The following is a 22,104-nucleotide window of genomic DNA, read 5'->3' as shown; positions in this document are numbered from 1 at the left end:
CTGACACCGAAGCACACCTTAAAGCAATCCCTTTATGAGTAAATATGAGCCAGAGGCGTTTATGTATGTGTGTGTGGGTGGGTGCTGTGACATGACTTTGCTCTAATTCTTGGACAATCGTTGGCAATAGTTTTCCCCAATAAAGATAGGTCATAGGTTGGAAGGTACATTACACAAGATCCTACGGATTTTTGGGAGATACAATACAATAGATGTACTCTTCTCCAGATCTTTCTGCCACTCACTAGATCTTCTGGATGATACATCTTTAGATCATTGATCGATTGGAAGTGACATCTATTATGATTGGTGAAGACATTAGACAGCCTGCTAGACATTTCTCAGCCAAATCCAGAAGACTGCACAGTACAGATCTTAATCGGAAAGAAGATGCACTTTAGAATTTAGAGTTCGACAGATACTGAGTTTGAATTCAAGAAATCCTACAGATCCTGTGAATTTCCCGATTGAACTATTTAGTCCAGGACATGTCAATTACACCACCCGTAAGCCGACTCCGTTAATTTCAAATCATACAATTCCCACATTTATCAAGAGCTCTGGCTGTTAGGTTTTACGGACTTTGCTTTTATGTACATCATACAACTCCCTGAAGAATTGTCCTACACAGTAATAGCAGCTAGAGCTAGACGTCAGAAATAGATAAAGAACTACTTCAGGATTTACGCTTCCATATTTCAACAGTTAGTATTCATCAATACTTCAATTCGAGAAATCATACAAATTCCTGAAGATTTACCGAATCTAACTATTTAGTCCAGGACATGTGAATTACAACATCCGTCAGCCGACTCCGTTCATTTCAGTTCCTTTACGACCCGCCTTTAAGCTCTTCAGGCTCGAATTCAGCACAAGTCTACGGACTCCAAGTGTACAAATCCGCACGTAAGACTGCAGAGTACAGATCCTAGTCGAAAAGAAGATTCACTTTGGGATTTAGAGTTCGACAGATGTTGAGAATTTTGAAGATCGTTTGACATGTCTGTATGTCAGGATCTCTACTCACACACACGATTTGACTCAAGATTGAACCATATCTTCTTCTTTGGCTCAACAACCGATGTCGGTCAAGGCCTGCCTGTACCCACTAGTGGCCTTGGCTTTCAGTGACTAATTGATTCCCCCCCATAGCAGGATAGTCAGTCCTACGTATGGCGGCGCGGTCTATTTGGGGATTGAACCCATGACGGGCATGTTGTTAAGTCGTACGAGTTGACGACTGTACTACGAGACCGGCTAATTGAACCATCAGAATGGAAAATAACCCTGCCCAAAAATTGGAGACATTAGAATGCAACAAATAATTCAGACCTTCATAGGGGCATGGCTCAATCTTCAAATCTAGTTATGATATTAACATCATCGAGGGTCAGATCTTAATAATACGTCGCTAATTCTAAGTCTAGATATGAAGATACATCAAGCATTGCACCAAGAAGCTAAACCCAGTTGTAGACATCGGGCTGCGATGTTTAGTTATAGTTACCAGCTTCAGAGTTCTTCAGAGTTCCAGTTCTATATAATTACGTCACAATAAACGCTGAAGATATGACGCCATTCACAACGGATAACTTGGAACTCTTTTAATAAATCTAAGATCGCACCAATTCAAACCAAAAACTGAAACTCCTGCATTCCAAAGATAAGCAGCAGAAAAGACTTTTGGAACGTCAGACTTCAGGAATTGGCATTACAGGACCTTGGTGGAGCATCTCTAAACCAGAACTACATTTGTGCGTCGGGATTAAGTCTCAACTTACTTGCTTGCTTTTGCCACTGCAGTAAAGCAGCACCGGCAAGGTGTTCGGTCACGAGATTACAGCTTCAAAATAATTGCTGGAGAAGACGAATGATGCTCTTCCCCAACATGCTAAGCCGACCCAAGGTTCACAAGACCGTTATAAAGAGAAGAGAAGAAAAACCAGGAATGTCAAGGAAGAGTCAAACTTACCAAATACGGTTTGTCGCCGGCACTGCTCACGTCGGGCACAAGGTACAGGAGAGCAGCGGGGTCACGAATTTGACACGCAGCTAGCAGCTGCCGCCAACTCTCTCCGCTCGTTGCGCTACCGCGTATTTGCGTGCGAGTGTGTGTGGGCATGTAATGGCAACTTATTGATTGATGCTAATTGCTAGATGCACTGCCGAATCGAGCGACACGCTGCCTCGGTGTTGATCGATGGTCGTCGCCTCCATCCTCCCGGGATGGGAGTTGGGAAGCTGGGGGGGGGGGGGGGGGGGGGTGGAAAGCGCACAGGTTGAAGATGATGGTGATGACGTTTGTTTACTAGCTCACACACCGTTGTCGCCGTTATATGTGTATGTGGAAGCCACGACAGAAGCTGAGCGACACTTGTTACGACTCTTTTCCCCCTTTGTTTCTTTCTTTCTTGCTTTTCTTTCCTTTCCTTTCTTCTAGCTTCACTTGTTCACTGCTGGATTGTTCACTGCACACACACACACACATCCACTTTCCTCGTTGTTGCACACGTGCTTTCCTCTTGCCAGCTTAGAATCCTAATGCCAAATAAGCCAAAAAATGCGTGAAAAGAGAACATTATCAACATTATGAAACATTGGGATCGGGCAACAAACACAGTTAAGTAATATGAAACCACACACACACACACACACATACAGTTGCTAATCTCTTGTTATTCCCAGCACACCTACGTGCACACACACACACACACACAAACAGAGTGATACAGCATCTCTACCGCTCGAGGCTCTGTGTTCGCTCCGGGGCTCGGAATTAAGCCTGTTCCCGTTCGCAAAAAAAAAAAAACTAATTCAAACAACACACATTCGGAAGATACATCGACACCCTACGCACACACACACACACACAGGGCTGTGGCGGACTGTATTCTTGCGTCTACTAGTACTTGTACTACTACTAATACTGCCACTCCTACCGGTTGGTTGCTGCCGGCCGCCTTTGTCGGCCGTTCTCGCACCGTCGAAAGGTGATTCTCGACTTATCGACCCGCGGCAGACAAACACAAAGGGAAAGCCTCCTCATGTGTGTGTGTGTGTGTGTGTGTGTGTGTCCGTTGCCGAAAAAATGCTGCGCTTACGGCTTAGCCCGACCGGGGGAGGCTGGGAGGACAGGCGGCAGTGATTTGTTTGCCTTTTTGGCAGCGTTCTCTACTAGCGCCACACAACGTGCAAAGCGCCTGTGTCTACCGGGGGATTGCTGCTGCACACACGCTCACGAGACAAATTAAACTATATGTGCACTCACACACGTACCACAGTTAGCACACAGGGTGGGGGGAGGCGGAGGATGCAAAAGGAATGGCCCGACTGGGAGTCCAAAGATCGTCTGGATCTGTCGGCGCGGCGGCGGCGGCAGCAGCAGCAGTGCCGTTGATCGCACGACAGCTACACCGATGGGAGCGAGAGAAAAGGTGAGCGAGAGTGCGAATCTGTCCCGCTCGCACGGTTCTCGCCTCCAGAGGAATGTTTGGTGGCGGTGTGAACGCCGCGGCGAGAAAAGAGAGCGAGAGCGAGAGAGGGCTGCGTCAGAGACGGCGCGCACACAGTTTTACTCCCGGGCACGATTGGTCGGGCGGCGTGTTGATATTGGATTTACTCTTTTGCAAAAAGGGATGATGGGGCCAGAATGCGATCGCAGCCACACCGCCGGCGAACGCTCAGTATTTTGTGGTAGAGTGACTTACACTGCAAAACGGCACACACCCGGAGCAGAGGGTCCGAGCTTGGAGAGTTTGGAAAGATGGGAGAACGCAAAAAAGGAAAATTAAAATGGTTTGCTTAATCATAATGCAAAACTTTTTTTTTCTTGTAAAGATTTTGATGCATCGAAAAAAATGTTAAAATGTACCGTATAAACTATAACCGTATGGGTGTGTAAACTCCTTTTTAGGTCCAAAATGATTAAAATCGCATTGAAGGGCTCGTTACACACGTTTCGTTTCGATGGCACTTTAGACAACAAATTTGATTAAACACAAAGACAGTCTGGTGCATGAATGATAACTGGAAAAATCAAATAATATTGCCAATTAATTAGCACAAGGAAAAGGAAAGAGGTTTTAAAAAAAACACACAGATTTGATTTTACTGGTTCTTCAAACTGGTGTTTCAAATTCAAAGGAAAAGAAACCATTTAAACATAAGGTCAACAACTAAACTTGCACAGAAAATGCCAAAAGAATACGAAGATAATATAACCTTCCATTCACTAATTTGAAAAATCACTTATTTGATCTGTATCATATTGGCATACTGTACAAATTTGATTATTGTTGTTTTTGAATGTTTTAAAAGTAAAAATCATACGTAGGACTGACTATCCTGCTATGGTAACAATAAGTCACTGAAAGCCAAGCTCACTTTACTAGTGGGAACGGGCAGGCCTTGACCGACAGCGGTTGCTGTGCCAAAGAAGAAGAAGAAGAAGAAAAGTAAAAATAAAGCTTTTTCACAAAAATGTTCAAAAATTTATTTTTACTTATTTGATAAACCAAGATGTAAAATTCTACGAAAGTTCTATGAAGTATATGAAGGTAAAGAGAGGTACGACAGCAATGATCCGCATACGACCTTACCGTTTGCCGTTTGTACGATGCATGTTAGAAAACAATCCATTACAATACCTGTAACGAGCTAAACCGTTGATCGATCATACGAAAGAGCACTCAAAGGTTTAGCTAAGCGCCATCCTGATAATTGTAGTAAGATTCTACCGTTAACAGTGATGTATGAAGAGCTACAAAATAGAACATTCAATACTTTCTGTTCAGTGGGTCGAAATGTAGCTCTGTTCAATGGCAAAAGATGATCGTCTTGTTCGAAAATGATCATGTCACGCAACTCCAACTAATATAACAACAAATTTCAAAATGTTGGTAAGGGTGGTTTCCAAGACTTATTTATAAACTGATTGCAGGCTGTTTTTGAAATATCTGAATATTAAAAAAAAACACTCTCATTAAAATCACTAACATAGCTCGAATCCAACGGACTAACTGAATAATGTTATCAACACCATTCCAAAATTATCGGACAATCGATCTTTTTTTTGTTGTAATTTTTAACTGCAAAAATTAAATACGATCAAATTGGAATCCTTCTTCTTATTCAAACGAATAATTTTCTAAGTGGGAAAAAAATTTAAACCCCCCAATCAGTGCTTGAGGCAAAATGTCGACTAAACAAAAAAATCCTATACCATGTCCATAGTGCCCCATCTTCCCACTCCCCACTTTAATCACACCCAAGCTTGCCCCACCACCGCCAGGCGTGTGCGAGAGAACCTGAATGAGAAAAGAATTTTTTTTTTTTGCCGGGGCGGCGAGCACAATAAAAAAAAGTAATAAAAATCGAGCCAGATTCTCGCTCAATGCGCGCGCGCGTTTGTGTGTATTGTGTGTTATCTTTTGTCTTATCGCTTTCTTACTTACTCACTCGTTTACGCGAAATTCTAGCTGTTCCAAGAAGGAAAAAATACGTTCGCCTTTTTCTCCCCCTGCTCACCAACCCCGCTCGACACATTTCCGCCGCGCACGATTCTGCTCTTGCTACCGCAGCCTGAATCATGAACACACAAAAATGAAGCTTCAAGCTTTTGTGGTGCAAAAAAAAACTGTTGTGCCGGGATACCGGGTGGCTCCTTCATGCGCCTGCTTGGCCGGATTGAGTCAAGCGCGCTTGAAACGGTACACACTTTGCTTTAGTTTGGCGAAAGCGACTGACAAGTGACGGAAGAGAAAAAGCATAGCAAAAGGTAAACAGGCCGCTTGACATGTTAAGTTTTCTAGTTTTTGGCTCTTTTACTGTCATTTTGGGGAAAAGATAAACTTATTTTTGTTTTGCTAACTAAGCAAGGTTGAATGTGATTCTAATGGTGAAGTGTTGTTGTTGCGTGTTGACAACCCGGTAGTGAAAGAACACGGCAAACCACGTGTGTCGGCAACAACTGAACACACATGGAGACAGAGAGAGGGAGAGAGAGAAACATACATTCAAGAACTCTATCAACACACACACAATCACACGCACAGACACAACGCTCATCTTGATCAGGAAATTCGATCACAAAAATATCTCCGCCCGGCCTGTGTCTCACCTTCGGCTGCGCTATCGATTTTCCGTCCGCCCATCCACTACTTAGAACAAACAATCCCACACACTCACACAGCCAAACACAGACAAACACACATAAACGCACCTGCACCTGTGTTCACGTGTTTTGGCAAAGTAACGGTCGTTCGTTTGCCATCAGCTAATAGCGCACACATAACACCTTTGCTTTCGCCGAAATACACACAAACGGGCGCACGCGCTCCGTAGAACTGTGCGCAAACTGTCACGCTTGTGTGTGTGTGTGTGTGTGTGTTTTTTTTGCAGGAATTTGCCGAAACACGCGCGTACACACGACTTTCGCTTGCTTACGTTCCCGGGCACACATACACGCGCACGCACCATGCACGTCCGGCAACGGCGAGCCCTCACTGTAGATTGAGCCCGATCGTGCCGCTGTCGAAGCGCAAGAACGCGTGCCCGAGAGCGAGAGCGTTCTGCTGTGCGCGCACTTGTGGTATAGTGGTGGGCAAAGCGGCTGAGCGTGCGCGTGAATGAACACGGGTGTCGCTCAGCGAACTACTGCGACTCGTTCGTTCATCCTTACACAATGGGAACATCTGTGGAGGGGTTTTATCTGTTACTTCGATAATCAGTTCTTAAGTTTCTGATAAAATTAGTTCAATATAACGAATAGATACCATTTTGTATGCATAGAAACAATAAAAAATAGCCTTTAGTAAAGTTTTTTATTAACGGAAACGGTTAAGTAATAGTATGTTTAACTGATTTTCAGCATTAATGTTACGTTTTTAATGATATTCAGTAAATCAATTTGTTTAATGCATTCAAGTAATACACAGTTTTATTGAAAATCATCAACATCAGTTAACAATGAACCGGGTCATAGGATATGAATAAAACAAATGAATCAAAATGCAGCAATTAATGCCGTCAAATCGACCTGTCAGTAAGAGCAGCAGAACTAACCATAATGATATGCTAACTTCCTCGTGATATACAGTTAAGAGGTGAATTTGGTAGGTGCTTACAAGCATCCCAATAAAATTGCAGGAGAGATTTTGGCTTTCGGGATTAATTTGAAGAAAAAAAAAGGCAGCCGTGCTGGTGTCTAAAGTCTTTGCTAAAATTCACTGTGCTTGCTGCATTTCGTGGTGTCTTTGAGCGCTTAGGCACTGGTCTAATCTTGTTGCGCGCAACATTGTTGCTGGCAAAATGTATGGATTTTGACAGCTAGCGCAACTTTGTTGCCGGCCAAAATCAAACCAATTTGATTTTTGTCTGGCAACATTTTCTATTTACCTTGGTCATGGTAATCGGGTGTATGAAATGACACAGCAGCAGTGTGCGTTTTGTTGACATCCGCTAAATTTGGATTTTAAGCATTTATGATACATTTTTTGGTGTATATTTAATTTTTCAAAACTTTATTCAACAAGTGAATGATAAAAAATAAACTCTGAGCTGTTAATTGGTTAACTTTTGACGCTAAACAATGTCAAAGTGAAATGTTGCCAGCAACATTCATAGACCACCTCAGCGATATGTTTCCGAGCAACAATATTGCGCGCAACAACATTAGACCGCTGCCTTATTGAACCATCATAGCTTGTAACGATCAAATGAAGTGTAGAAACTGTATGAAACAATTTAAAACATGGATGAACATTAGCAGTGACACCGGCTATCTCAGCGCATCAATAAAAACCTCAATTTGAAAGAAATATTCCGTCACTTTTTAATCGTGACCTTTTACCGAACCAACAGTAAGCTCAGAATGGTTTTACTATGATTTAAGTAAATGAGCTATTGCTTACTAAATAGCTAAATTACAGCTGAAATTTTTTTTTATATTTTACTAAACTGCAGTAAAAAAAAGTTCTGTGTAAGGAGCCTTTTATTTCTTAGAGTATTTCTTAGAAGATGTTGTTCTACCTTTTACACGGACGATTTTAAACAAACTTTACATCCTAACCAATCATGTGCACAAATATCAGAAAATCGGAAAATCAGAACGATCGAGAATTCGAAATTTTGTTATTTATGTCTTTTTTTGAACTCTTGTTATGAAAATTAAGTTAAAGTTCGAAATTAGAATTTTCCATTTCGTGCATACGATTCGGCAGCAAATGTTACCATAAAATTCCCATGAAACACAAGTCTAATAGGGATCATTTTTCCATTATGTTAGTAAAGTAATGTTGAACACTTACAGACCTTTCCGCCACACTTAACAGATGTTTTACCGAAACTGAAACTTATTCTATTTAGTGTAACAATCACAAAGGAATCGCATGGTCCATTTAATGCGAGAATTTATAATTAATTCTATACGAATTAGTTGCATAACAATGGAATGAACTGAACGTGACCGTAAGCACATCTCTATTCGGGATGAACGGGCTCGTTCTCATGAGAGGGTGAAAGAGAGCTAGGGAAAGGTACACAGCTTCCCGTGCTGTTAATTCCCCTTGCGTAGGTCACACTTGCTCTCGCGATCACACGATCGGTCGATCGTCTCTCTATATTTCTTTTTTCTCCCATTCGAGTGTGATCTTTGTATCTCTCTTTGTTCGGCACTTTACCCTTTTCCCTTTTCCCGTCTCGCTCGGTTCGTTCTGACCGATCATCCCGATTTAAGCATGGCAGGGGTCGTGTCTCGATTAGCTAACGCGTTGACCGTTGTTTTTTTTCTTGAAATTTGTTCAACCACACTACAAAAAACAATGAAAAATCGGGAGATAAAAAAGCAGCAAAAAATTAGCCGCACCATACCGTGGCTCAAAGTTGCGGTGTGTACGGGAGAATAATTTCTTTCGTACAAACGAAGGACGCGAATCAACGATTTCAATGCACGTTTTCAGTTTTTTATAAAATAACGCTCAATTTGCATTGTTTATGTTGCTTATCTCACGTACGTAACAGCAATTTCTTCTGTTCAAATCCTTTTCTACAAAAAATCCTCCTTTTATTTTGAATGGTTTAGTTACTTGTATTATAATTTCATAAACAATTGAAAAAAGTAAATTTGGCTGGCCCATCTATGAGGAGGCGTGTGGTAGGCGCAGCGAAATTGGAACGGGAAAATACCGAAAACCGTTTGAAATTTGAAATTTAGCGTTAAACCTCAACTCTAGCAAACAGCCAAAACACGTGCAGCGGTGTTGATTGCGGCGACGCTTATTAAACCTATCTCTACTGATCTTTCAAGATCACATGGGTGTTTGTGTGCTAAAGGAATGATCTGTGCTGTCAACTGGAAAAGCTGTGCCGTTTGAAAATCCTTTCAAAGGAGACGTATTACACCATGAGATTCTAACGCTACATGGCCGTTTAATGTGCCGTTCTCTCTGTCTTTCTTTTTGTTCTGAAATCTCCATCTCCTACTGTGCTACAGTATGCGCCTACACTCCTACACAAGACATCCCTAAATATACCGGTTAAAAAAAAAAGCTCACTCAGTGCTAACTGCTGCTGATAACTGCTATTCCAGCCCGCCCTGCAGCAACCGGTCGTACGGCAGCTCGTACAGCACGATCAGCTTGACCAGCACGCGCAGCTGCTCCCGGCGCCGCTCCGGATCGACACCACGGCGTTCCTCCTTCTGCTGCGGCTGGCCAGCGTCGCTGTCGTCGTCGTCGCCCAGCTGCAGGTACTGCCGGATGATGGTGCGATAGCGGGCCCGCTGCTCGTCGCACCGCTGCCAGATGCGCTTCAGCAGCGACTGCAGCAGATTGCTGGCCACCAGGCAGCGGGCGTCCGGTGCCCGGTGCGGCCAGGCCTGCTTCTCCAGTGCCGCCCGGAGCAGCCGCAGCTGCCAGGCGTCGAGCGATTTGTTCGTGCGGCACTTATCGTCTTGCAATATCTGGTTGTGCAAAGAAAAAATAAATATTAATATGGAGCAGCTTTGCGCCTCGCTTTTCCGGGGCCGTACCTGCGTCAGCCCGAGCAAGATCGGCAGCCCGTGCAACCGGTCGCCCATCACACTGTCCGCGACTAGGCGCGCGTACAGCAGCACGCTGTGGCGCAGCTCGTCGCTGTGGCCGGCCGGCTCGATCGGCCACCGGAGGGCGGGCCGGTCCGGCTGCAGCAGCAGCGTGCGCGTCGTGTTGATCACGTCCGGCTGGTCGGCCAGCTGCAGCAGGTTGAGCGGCTCGAAGTGCCACCGGCTGTGGTTCGGCTGGCTGAACGCATTTAGCTGGCTGGTGATGAGCCGGGTCGGATCCTCCTGGTAGGTGAGGCAACCGGTGCGCTGCTTCACGTCCACCCGCTCGTTCTTCTTGAAGATGCTCCTGCGATTGATGACGGAAAGAAGGAAAAGCAATTAGGCACGCGAGTTGTGATGGGAAAAATGGAGTTTTTGTCGGAATCGATTCCGGCTAGCTCCGAAGTTTGCTGGAATCGATTCCGGATAAAAGGCCCGGAATCAGTTTCCGGAATTGATTCCGGAATCGGCTCGGGAACTGGCTCAGGAATCGGAATTGGTTCCGGAATCGGACCTGGCTCCGAAATGAGAATCGGCTCCGGAATTGGAACTCCGCTCCGGAATTGGTTCTGGATCCGGAATCGGCTCCAGAAACAGAATTGGCTCCGCAATCAGAATCGGTTCCGGATTCGGAATCGACTCCGGATTCGGAATCGGCTTCGGAATTGAAATCGGTTTTAGAATTGGTTTCCGAATCGGAATTGGTTTCGGAATCGGAATCGGTTCCGTAATCGGTTCCGAAATCAGAATCGGCTCCGGAATCGGATTTGGCTCCGTAATCAGAATTGGCTTCGAAATCGGAGTCGGTTTCGGCATCTCCATAAGAATAGGCGCTTGGGTCCAATGATGCTACGTATTGATATCCGCAAGAATCAAGATTTACTTGTCAACGATCCATTCTTATGGAGATTCCTGAATTGATTTCGCTTCTGAAACTTTCAAGAACTGATTCAAGAACTGATTTTCATTCCGAAGCTGATTTCATTTCTGGAGTTAATCCTGATTCCGTTACCGGAGATAATTTCGATTTCCAGATCGATTCCGATTCCGCAGTCGTTTCTGATACCGAAGTCAACTCCAGAATCGGCTCCGGAATCGGAATTGGTTCCGAAATCGGCTCTGGAATCGGATCCGGAATTGATTCCGGAATCGTCTCCCGAATCGGGTCGGGAACTAGCTCCGGAATTGGCTCCAGAATCGAAATCGACTCCTGAATCGGAATTGGCTCCGGTATCGAAATTGGTTCCGAAAACGGAATTGGTTCCGAAATGAGAATCGGATCCGGAATCAGTTCCGGAGTCGGCTCCGGAATAGATTGAGCTTCTGAAACTTCTTATTCCAATTCAAGAACTGATTCTCATTCTGAAGCTGATTTCATTGCTTGAGACAATCCTGATTCCGTTACCGGAGATAATTGCGATACCCAGATCGATTCCGATTCCACAGCCGATTCTGATTCCGAAGTCAACTCCGGAATCGACTCCGAAGTCCAACCCGAAATCGGAATTGGTTCCGGAATCGGCTCCAGCATCGGAATAGGTTCCGAAATCGGCTCTGGAATCGACTCCGGAATAGGTTCCGGAATCTAAATCGGCTCCTGAAACCGAATTGGCTCCGGATTCGGAATTGGTTCTGGAATCGGCCCGGAATTGATTTCGCTTCTGTAACTTCTCATTTCAATTCAAGAACTGATTCTCACTCCGAAGCTGATTTGATTTCTGGAGACAATCCTGATTCCGTTACCGAAGATAATTATGATTCCCAGATCGATTCCGATTCCGTAGCCGATTGTTATTCCGAAGTCAACGCCGGAATCGGCTCGGAAATCGACTCCAGAACCGGCTCCGGAATTCATTCCCAACGCGGAATCGGAATCGGGTATGTCCCCGCGAGTTCAACAGCTCCTACCCTTCCCACACCCCTACTCACTCCAGTATCTGCCAGTTGTGGCGCCGGTCGAACCGGAAGTGCCAGAAGTTTTCATCGCACACCTCGAGCCAGGCGAGCGTGCCGAGCTCGGGCAGCAGGCACGGCGCAAACTGCTCGACCGGCTGGTGCTCCCGCCCGACCGCCGCGTACCGGATGCGGCACAGGCTGAGCCGGCCGGTGTCGATGCTGCGCGGCAGAAAGATGCGCGGCTCGATCGCGAGCACGTACAGGTGCCGGAACGCCTGCAGATGGTACCGGTTGTCGTTGCTGTACGTGGGGAACTTGGGGAAGATCGCGCAGACGAGGGCCGCTATCGCCTCAGGCGACCGGGACAGCGTGAACCGGCCCGCGCCCAGAAACAGAAACCCAAGCGCCATGTGCACCGCCATGTGCGAGCCGTACGTCACGTGCTGGAAGCCGATGCGCGACCGGAGCATGCGGATGGGGCGCAGCACGCGCAGACTGCCGGTGCCGGCCAGCACGAGCGACAGGGCGAGCAGCAGCATCATCGTGCAGTTCTCGATCACCTGGCTGCCGACGAGCCGGGCGAGGCTGGTGGGCGGTTCGGCCGAACCCTTGTGCAGCCGGACGCCCTGCTCGATGAAGTACTGCAGGTAGTGGTCGAGCGTCTCGACGGCCGTCTCGCTGGCGGTGCCGGCGTACCGCAGCCCAATCGCGACCGCACTCCCGCACACCACGCTACAGTACGCCTGGCTGTACAGCACCTGCTCGAACTTGGACAGCCGCTGGGAGAAGGCGGGTCCACCAGCGCCGCCACCATCGCCGGGAGTGTCCGACTCCTCCGCCGTCTCCGCAGCGCCCATTGCGTCGTCCTGCGGCTGCTGCTGCTGCTGCTGTGGAGCGTCGCACGTGAGGGAAATGTTCTGCCGCAGCAGGTCGGGCAGCTGCTGCTCCACCCAGCCGCACGTCGGCTCGATCCGATGCCAGTGGATGAGGTGCCGGGCGACGGTACGCAGCTGCAGCAGGTCGGGCCGCAGATGCTGCAGTATGTAGAGCGTGTTCGGTGGCTCGAGCAGCCGGGCGATCGGCTCGTTCCCGGTGGCGAAGTACATCAGGCCGAGGGCGAGCGTGGCGCCCGGCGCCGTCACGTCCACGTTCACCGTCGGGCCCTCCTTGATCTGGAACGAGGGCAGCCGGTACTTTTCCTTCTGCGCACCGACCATCAGCCGCCGGTTGCCCCCGTTCATGTAGTAGTAGAGCGTGTCGGGCAGGGCGAGATCGTGCAGCGACGAGGAGCAGTCGCCGAGCCCGAGCGTCACCAGGCCGAGGGCGAGCCCGGCCGACAGCGCGTACGACTCCCGCTCGACGTAGTTCTCCATCTCCGGGCCGGGCGGGCGGCCAATCTCCTGCAGCAGCACCTCGACCATGTGCCGCTTGGCCGTGCCCTGGTAGAGCAGGCCGACGCCGAACAGGGCCGCCACCTGCAGGTTCTGCGAGATGTCCAGCTCGACCGCGGTCGGGGGCAGCAGCGCCTCGACGTGCACCGCCAGCAGCCGGGTGATGGTGAGGTCGGAGGTGCCGCGGTACGCCGCGGACAGCCCCACCATCAGCCCGAGCCGCACCATCTCGTCTGAGCGCAGCATGTAGTCGAAGATGCTGTACAGCGACAGCTTGCGCAGGTGGCCGGTCAGCCCGAGGGCCATCAGAAACCCGCCGTGCTCGGTGGAGGTGTCCGTGCCGGCCGGCAGCAGCGTGCTTCTCCCTCCGCCCTGCCGATTGTTCGTGATCCAGGTGGAGGTGAGGTTGGGCGTGTCGGGGTAAATGCGCAGCCCGGCCGCGACGCCGTTGTGAAACGCGGGCCAGAGGCTCATGTTGGCCGGCACTTCGATCTGCTGGATCTCGATCGTGGTGCCACGGGTGACATCCCGCCCGGACAGGCAGAGGCGCGGCACGCGCACCGTTTCCGTCTCGCTCGGCCGGCTCGAGCAGACGGTCAGCATGCCCCGCCCGACCGGCAGCGCCATCGTGCGCAGGCAGAGCATGTACAGCCGGCGCTCCTGCTCCTCCAGGAACTCGTGGTCGGGCGTGGTCGCCGACTGGGGCAGATTGATCTGGATGCGGGCGGCACTGTTCAGGTAGCTGCGCACGTCCTCGATGCGCCGATCGTCCGGAAAGCGCAGCTGCAGCACCTCCCCGTCCATCCCGCCCATGCCGTCCTCGTCCTGGGTGGGCTGGCCCGCCCGCAGCCCGTCCTCCTTCGGGGCGGCCGACGTGCCGCTGCCGGTCGACGCGATCCCGGCGGCAGTGGTGCCGCCGGTCGGCCCGGCCGATCCCGCCCCGACCACCTCGATTTCGCTCATCTCGTGCTGCCAGCTGGCGATCTCGTCGTACTGGGGCGTCGCCGCCCGTCGGTTGCCACGCTCGGTGGGCTCGGGCGCCCGCACGTCCGGCACCCACTCGGGCAGCCCGCTCGCCAGCCCGTGGGCGCGCAGCTCCGGCCGCAGCAGCAGCTCGTAGTAGACGGCCTGCAGCCCGTGCGACAGGTACTGCCGGCAGCCCTCGAGGTAGTTCAGCACGAGGTAGCGCAGCGCGATCGGCAGCTGCTCCAGCTGGTCCCGGGTGTAGCCGCGCTCGACCAGAAACGCCAGCACGGTGTCGCCCGTCCGCTCGAACGCGGCGTTCGTCGCCTGCAGTGCAAGGGGGCGGGTGCGCTGCCGGGTGAAAAACTCCTCCGAAAGGACCGACGCGAGATGCTGGCGCACCCAGCGCTGCGCGCTCGGCACGCGGTAGATGTACGCGACGAGCGTCAGCATGTCGTAGCTGAGATCGTTGATGCCGGGCCAGTGCGGGAACGGTGCGTCCGCACCCTTGCACCCTCCTGCCAGCAGCCGCTCCAGGTAGCGAAAGATGGCTGGCGGCAGGGCGAGCGATTCGCCCAGCCGGCCGAACAGGGCCGGCTCCTCGATCAGGCAGCTGCCGTGCCGCCGGTACCGGTCGAACAGCTCGGGAAAGTCGACCAGATAGTGCAGCTGGTACACGGCGAGCTGGGCGTCCGCCGCGAGACAGTAGAGGAAGTCGGCGAGCCGGCGCAGCTCGTCCGCCCGGCACACGTTCAGCTTGAAGTCTTCGTACAGCAGGTGCAGCATCTGCAGAAAGTCGGGAATATGCGGATAGAGACTGTTCAGCTCGCGCCGCTGGTATGGACGGCGGCCGCCGGGCTGCTCCGCCACACCCTCGGCCGGCCGGTCCGTCGCGTGCCGCACCAGAAACTCCCAGTCGGCCGGTTGGCCATGGGTGGCGTCCCCCCGGCGACGCTTCTTCGGCTCCTCGGCGCACGGGCAGCTGCCCGAGCCGGCCGGCTGGCCCGTTGCGTCGGCCGCCCGATCGTCCGCATCGGGCGGGCCCACCGGCCGCCCCATCATCGTGAAGAGCAGCGTGCGAAACAGGTCCCACTCCTGGTGCGCACTGAGGCCGGCGTGCGAGCCGGGCACGTTGCGCGTACTGTACCAGTGGATGAGCAGCTCGTGCATGGTGGTGGTCGGGAGGGCGTGCCGCAGCACGGCCAGGCAGCTCCGCACCAGGTGCGACTCGGCGAGCGGGGCCAGCGACAGCCGGACGAGCCGCTCGTTGCCGAACACGAGCGTGAAGCGCGAGCCGGTCGCGTCGCGCAGCGCCACGATCGGGCTGTGGTCGGTGCGCAGCACGTACTTGCTGCCCGAGGGGCACGTGCCGGTCAGCGGGACGGGCCGCACCGGGGAGAGCAGGTGCAGCTCCTCCTCGAACTTCCCGTGTCCGGGCGACACGTTCGGTAGCAGTGTGCTGCGGCGCGGGAAACCCTCCTGTCCGGTGCTGCTAGCAGGGTCCAGCTTGCTGTTGCTGAGTGCGCTGGGACGCTTCGGCACGAAAGGGGGTCGGGTTGGCGGTGGTGGCGGCGCCGTCCCTGGACCGCTGGCCGCGCCGGTGACGTGCGCGCGGAAGCAGCTGCTGCTCGGCAGCCCGTTCAGGTGCAGCTTGCCGACGGCGATGCAGCCACTGTACAGCACCAGCCGGCCGGTCGGGTCGAGCAGCACGATCAGGTTGACCTGCTCGAGGGATACGGCGGACCGGGCCGGCAGCGTGCTGATGCCGAGCACGTTCAGCGCGGTCGGGCTGTACTGGACCAGCGTGAGCCGGCAGGCCCGGGCCTGCAGGAAGCAGATGTACGTGTTGCCGACGAGATCGGTGTGCAGGAAGGCGCCGGTCGCCATCTCGCCGTCGGTAGCGCTGTGAAGAGAGAGAAAGAGAGAGAGATTGATTAAGCTTTTAGTGGTTTAAATTTAATTTGTACCCGAAAAATGATCAAAATTGTAAGGAAAAGTGTGCACAAACAGGATTTTCCAATGTTTTTCTCAAACATATTTGAATGATTTCCTCAATCTTCCCAATAATTTTAAAATAATTCAACAAAAAATACAAATAATTGGCCAAAGTCAATGAATTGGTGCGGCAAACAGGACAATATTAACCTATTTTTGAAAATTCACCATTGTTCGATTCACCATCCGCCATAACCCTACATTCGAGATCAATGAGGATAAGGCAAATGTCGCACTTCTTCAACTGAAATCATCATTTACCCCAGGTCCTGACGGTTCTGCAGATCGTTTAAACAAGGATGTGTTCCAGAAACCATCTGGAAATTTGTGTGGATATGTCCTGTGTACTAAAAAAGGGATTGTTCAGTAGCTTCTAACTATCACCGTGTGGTCTGTCATATCTGCTAGTGATGAGTAAAATTGGCAAAAATCCCGAATCGACTCCGACAATTTCGTAATTTTGATAATTTCGGAAGCTAGATTCGCCTTGCATTATCCGGAGTCATTCGGGGCCGTTCGGTGTCCAGAGCCAGTTGGAGGCCTCTATAGGAAGAACACGCGCATAGTGAAAAACGAAAAAAACACTAACTCAACGAAATGAAATGCCTGATCACAAGCACATTGACTCAGGTGACTCCGATCGATGTGGACACGACTCCGAATGACTCCAACTTCGGACGACTCCGAACGACTTCGAGCGATTCTGGACGATTCCGAACGTCTCCAGGCGACTTCGGACGACTCGGGACGACTCCTGGCAGCTCCAGACGACTCGTGGCAACTCAGAACGATTCCGACTCGTCCAGGACTCCCGTAAACTCCAGACGACTCCTGTAAACTCCAGACGACTCCTGACAACTCCAGACGACTCCTGGAAACTCCAGACGACTCCTGGAAACTCCAGACGACTCCTGGCAACTCCAGACGACTCCTGGCAACTCAGAACGATTCCGACTCCAGACGACTCCTGGCAACTCCAGACGACTCATGGAAACTCAGAACGATTCCGACTTCGGGCGTCTTCTTACGACTCGGGACGACTCCTGGCAACTCCAGACGACTCCCGAGAACTCCAGACGACTTCTGGCACCTCAGAACGATTCCGACTCCGGGCGACTTCGGACGACTCGGGACGACTCCTGGCAACTCCAGACGACTCCTGGCTACTTCAGACGACTCCTGGAAACTTTAGACGACTCCTGGCAACTCCAGACGACTCCTGACAACTCCAGACGACTCCTGGCAACTCCAGACGACTCCTGGAAAATCCAGACGACTCCTGGCAACTCAGAACGTTTCCGACTCCAGACGATTCCTGGCAACTCCAGACGACTCCTGGCAACTCCAGACGACTCCTGGAAACTCCAGACGACTCCTGGCAAATCAGAACGATTCCGACTCCAGGCGACTTCGGACGACTCGGGACGACTCCTGGCAACTCCAGACGACTCCTGGCAACTTCAGACGACTCCTGGCAACTCAGAACGATTCCGACTCCAGACGGCTCCATACGGCTCCAGACGATTCCGAACGACTCCAGATAATGCTGGTCGCACCTGTCTTCCGGAGTCGGTTGGGAGGGACATCACTTGAGGGACATCACAATCATCATCACGACCCGATATATGATCATAAAATATTCAAATCATCTGCGTAACAAAGGAAACAATCAGAGGCGAGGACTGAACATACATCATTGATCAACAGGACGAACAACAAAGATGCAAAAGGAAAGGATAATTAATCCTTATATTTAATACGATAAGCGCGGTTACTTTAAACATAACATCGCCAGGAGATAACAAAGGAATAGACGCCAATAATATTAAGTTTACTGAAGAGCAAGGAGTGGGAAACACGATCGAAGGCAGATTTGAAATCAATATACACAACTTCAAGTTGAGGCACTGATACCAGTTTCGATGATACAAAATGGACGAGACACTTGAGATTCGTGGTAGTCGATCTATTGGGTAGAAAGCCATGCGGTTGTGGAATGATGAAAGGTCGAGTCTGACTGAGGAGAATGTTATGCATGACTGTCGCAAACACCTTTGCAGGTGCACACAGCAAGGATATCCCCCGATAGTTAGTAAGAATGGAGATGTTCCCAGATGCAGGAGAGACTTCAGAGGAACTGCTTGAAAAATGTTCTGTAAAAAGAGAACAAATTCCATCCGTAGATACAGCAGTTGGTGAGCCTAGACATGATGGAAGGATTTACGGCTCTTATTAACGAACCTAAAAAACGATTTCGGGTCGGAGCGGAACTGAAGTTGAAGTCTACCCATGTAAAGCCCTGTATCTTGCCCGATTATAAATGCGGTAGGCCGTTGCTGCACATGAATCAGAACTAACTCCAGAAGTGGAATTAGCTCCGGAATGAGATCCAGTTCTTGAATTGAAATAAGAAGTTTCAGAAGAGAATTCCGTCTGGGATTCAACATGAGACTTTCGGAGCCAATTCCGATTCCGGAGCCGATTTCGAATCCGGAACTGATTCCGATTCTGGAACCGATTATGATTACGAAGCAAATTCTGGAACCGATTCCGATTCTGGAACCGATTCCGATTCCGGAACCAATTCTGGATCCGATTCCGGAGCTGATTTCGATTCCGGAACAAATTCCGAATCCGGTTCTGGAACCGATTATGATTCCGTAGCCAATTCTGCAGCTGATTCCGGAGAAAATTCCGATTCCACTACTACACAGTCCACAGTACTTTCCACTACTATTTAATATTTCCAAATGCGATTTTCCAAAAAAATTAAACAATACGCTTTTACCGATGACTTTTCGATTAGTTCCTCTGCCATATGTTCAAGAACAAACAACCATCTATCCATCTATTCTAACATGCATATTGTGTAAAAGGAAACCGCACAATGTTTGGAAAACAATTAAAACCCGTCACAAAACCTTAAAGCCTTACCTCCACGTCGAGCCGGGAGGATTGCCACCCGGCCCACCGGCACCGTTGCCACCGACGGTCCACACATGCTCGAGGCAGTACTGGGGTGCGAGCGGTTCGCTGCGCGGTTCCTGCTGCTCCGGCGCGAGACCTTGCCGGTCCAGCCCGGACAGGACGTCTTCGGCGAGCCGGGACGCCTGCTCGGAGAACGGATTGTTCGGCAGCTGGAACGACCCGAACCGGGACGAGACGGATGCGCTGGCACCGAGCTTGGAGGCGCCGGCAAGGCCCCCGCCGATAGTGCTAGTGCCAGCGACCGAACCGTGGTACAGCCCGCTGGCGTCAACGGTCTGCTGATGGGCGTAGCTGGCCTCCGAGTCGGCCGTGTCGGGCGCGCACGGTGCGTACCGCGCCTCGGGCAGATCGTCCTCCTCGGTTAGCCGCAGCTTGTAGATGACGTGCTTGCCGGTCGGCTCCACGTACAGCAGCACCAGCGCGACCTGCTCGCTCGTAAACACCACCCGATAGTCGGGCTGATGCAGGAAGCCATAGTTCAGCCCGGTCAGCAGCAGCACCGGCTTCATCTCCTCCAGCGGGAAGGTGAGCGTGAAGAGACGGGGCCACGGGACGGATTCGCTCCACGCCGGCGCCGCCGCCGCCGCCTGCGTGCTGTCGGTCTGCTGCTCGAGCATGATGCCGTCCGGCATCATCCACACCGCCGACACCGGGCACTGCAGCATCGCCTTGTACGTGTCGCCCCCGTCCAGAAACACGTGCAGCGTGTCCTTCTCGATCAGACAGATGGCGCTCTCGGGCGGATCGGGCGCGCTCGGCGATGCCGTGTCGGGCCGGACGAACCGGCGCGGGCAGAAGAACGCGAACCGGATCGGCGTGTCGCAGGTGAACGTTTTCTGCGGCAGCCCGTCCGGCTCGTTGCTGATGCAGCGCGTCCACACGGCGGTCGGGCCGCACACGTACAGCTCCTCCTCGGTGCACACGTACGGCGGCGTCACATCGCGGCCCGCGGTGACCGTGGTCGGTCGGCCGAGGGGCAGCTCGCGCAGCCGATAGAACTCGGCCGGTTCCCGCTCGTCGAGCGAGATGTTCACGTTTTGCAGGCGCTGCAGCAGCAGCAGTTCGCTCGGGTGCTGGCCGGCCACCGGCAGCTCCTCGTCCACGTTCGGCCCCGGATGATTTTCCACCACCAGACGGCCTCGTGGAAAGTATTCCTGTTTGGGTGTGGATGGTGAGTAAACGGTTGAGTGTAGTGTTCGGCGGTGAGGCAGCGAGGGATGCCCCCCCGTGTTCCTACCAACGGTTCCGTGGCGGTAATCATCTTTTCCCCTTTATCTTCCAGATTTGCAACCTTAGCGAACCGACGGCGTCGACGACGGTGGCACTGGGGGAAACATAACCAAACACAGGCACAAGCACAAGCACCGGGGTTTGCGCGGAAAAAAAAACAACAACAACCAGAATGCGAAAGCTGCCGTCCCTGCTTTACGTTGATAAGGATTTGGATTCGTTTATGGGTTTTTTTTTTGCACCACTTTTCTTTCACAATGTTTCAGCACTAGTGACTCCAGCAATCCGGATTCCGGTTGCCGGTACAGACATAGGTAAACAAAAACGAAGCAGCCCTACCAATGTGTATCTCATCGGCCAAAGGTGGTAGCCGCGCGTAATTCAAGGCAATTAACGTTCGCCTGTTTGACAGTTTGACAGTTAAACGGTCAGTTGTGGCTGCACAGTGGAAGCGCCGTTCAAGATTTGCGTCAAAACTTAAAGTACGCTCTGAAGTCTGGAAATATTTCAAAATTATTTATTTATGTATTTTATAGCAGTATGTGTGGTGCAATTGGATTGTATTCAGGTAAAAAAAAACATTCTGAATTTAAAACACTGTGAGCACTGAGTGAGTTTTGAGTCACCAACTTTTAATATGAAGACATTCAATAGAATCGAAATACAGTCAATATCCGATATACGCTATCGTACGGGACCGTGCGCAATAGCGTATCTCGATTTTTCGCGTACAGTCTGTTCCCGAGTTACGCGGTTTCTGCGTTCCCGACGAATCCACGTATCTCGAATATCCGCGTAAGTCGAATTTCACGTTTTTTGACTAAAATTATATTGATTACTCCGAGTTTTTGATTCAATTTAGTACTGTTATACACTTTATCATTTATTTGATATAATTCGTGCAGAAAATTCTAATATTTCAGGCTTTTAAGCGGTTTCAATTTGTTAGCAAAAAATCAATTTATAACGAACATGAAGCAAATTGTACTGATTTGACATTTAATCTGTCAAATTAAGAAAACCGCGTATCTCCGAATCCGCGTAAGTCAAGAACCATGTAACTCGGGAACAGACTGTACTGCTAAATGCACTGCTGATCGCCTTCAATTCGCCGGCGATTAGAAGACATTTAACGGAAATTTACGGGAAGGGAACGATTTATCGCATGCGATTTTATCGAACAAATCGCAATGATTTCATCATTTGACTTTATCTGTCAAATTCCATATTAAATTTTGACAGGCCGTCCGATGAAATCGCATGCGAAAAAGCGTTGCCAAGCGTTGTGGTGTTCTGCTCGAGTTTATTAGTTTCATAGAGTTAAAAATATCTTCAAATAAGTTCTTCGAGACACAATGTACCAAAAATGGAAGGATTTTGCTCAAATTGGACTGTCGTTGCTTGTTGCTCTAGATTCTTCATAATAATACAAAATGTAAACAAACTAACTGGACCAATTAACTGTCAAACCAAGATTTCTTCTACTTACTTCCGTGCATCAATTCCTCGGGGATGTTTCGACATGTATCGTGTACGCAATTTTGAAACCATTGTAGATTTCTA

The 22,104-nt window shown here is 50.4% G+C and overlaps 2 protein-coding genes across 11 annotated transcripts in view; both read right to left on the bottom strand.

Annotated features, from left to right (window-relative positions):
- LOC120906389 (ataxin-1-like) overlaps positions 1–6,519 on the bottom strand; it is a 44,804-nt gene extending 38,285 nt beyond the window's left edge. Inside the window, exons 1-2 of one of the 10 annotated variants that reach the window (XM_040318003.1) lie at positions 6,119–6,519; positions 1,973–2,538 (exon numbers count right to left, since the gene is read on the bottom strand). The gene's annotated coding sequence lies outside the window, so the exon portion shown is untranslated. Of the gene's footprint in view, positions 1–1,972; positions 2,539–2,659; positions 2,683–2,939; positions 3,033–3,101; positions 3,227–3,276; positions 3,381–5,453; positions 5,553–6,118 lie in introns of those variants that run through there. The other 9 variants (XM_040318002.1, XM_040318004.1, XM_040318005.1 and 6 more) reach the window with 9 other exon arrangements.
- Positions 6,520–9,036: 2,517 nt separating this feature from the next.
- LOC120906374 (anaphase-promoting complex subunit 1) lies at positions 9,037–20,942 on the bottom strand. Its single transcript, XM_040317986.1, has 5 exons — positions 20,549–20,942; positions 19,258–20,465; positions 12,008–16,231; positions 10,028–10,385; positions 9,037–9,958 (listed from the first exon to the last, which is right to left on the bottom strand). The coding sequence occupies exons 1-5, from the start codon at positions 20,570–20,572 to the stop codon at positions 9,578–9,580; spliced, it is 6,195 nt and encodes a 2,064-aa protein (XP_040173920.1). The 5' UTR covers positions 20,573–20,942; the 3' UTR covers positions 9,037–9,577.
- Positions 20,943–22,104: the final 1,162 nt, after the last annotated feature.

This window comes from Anopheles arabiensis, chromosome X (assembly GCF_016920715.1).
Source record: "Anopheles arabiensis isolate DONGOLA chromosome X, AaraD3, whole genome shotgun sequence".
NCBI classification, from domain to species: Eukaryota; Metazoa; Arthropoda; class Insecta; order Diptera; family Culicidae; genus Anopheles; species Anopheles arabiensis.
This window is presented reverse-complemented; position numbering and strand designations above follow the sequence as displayed.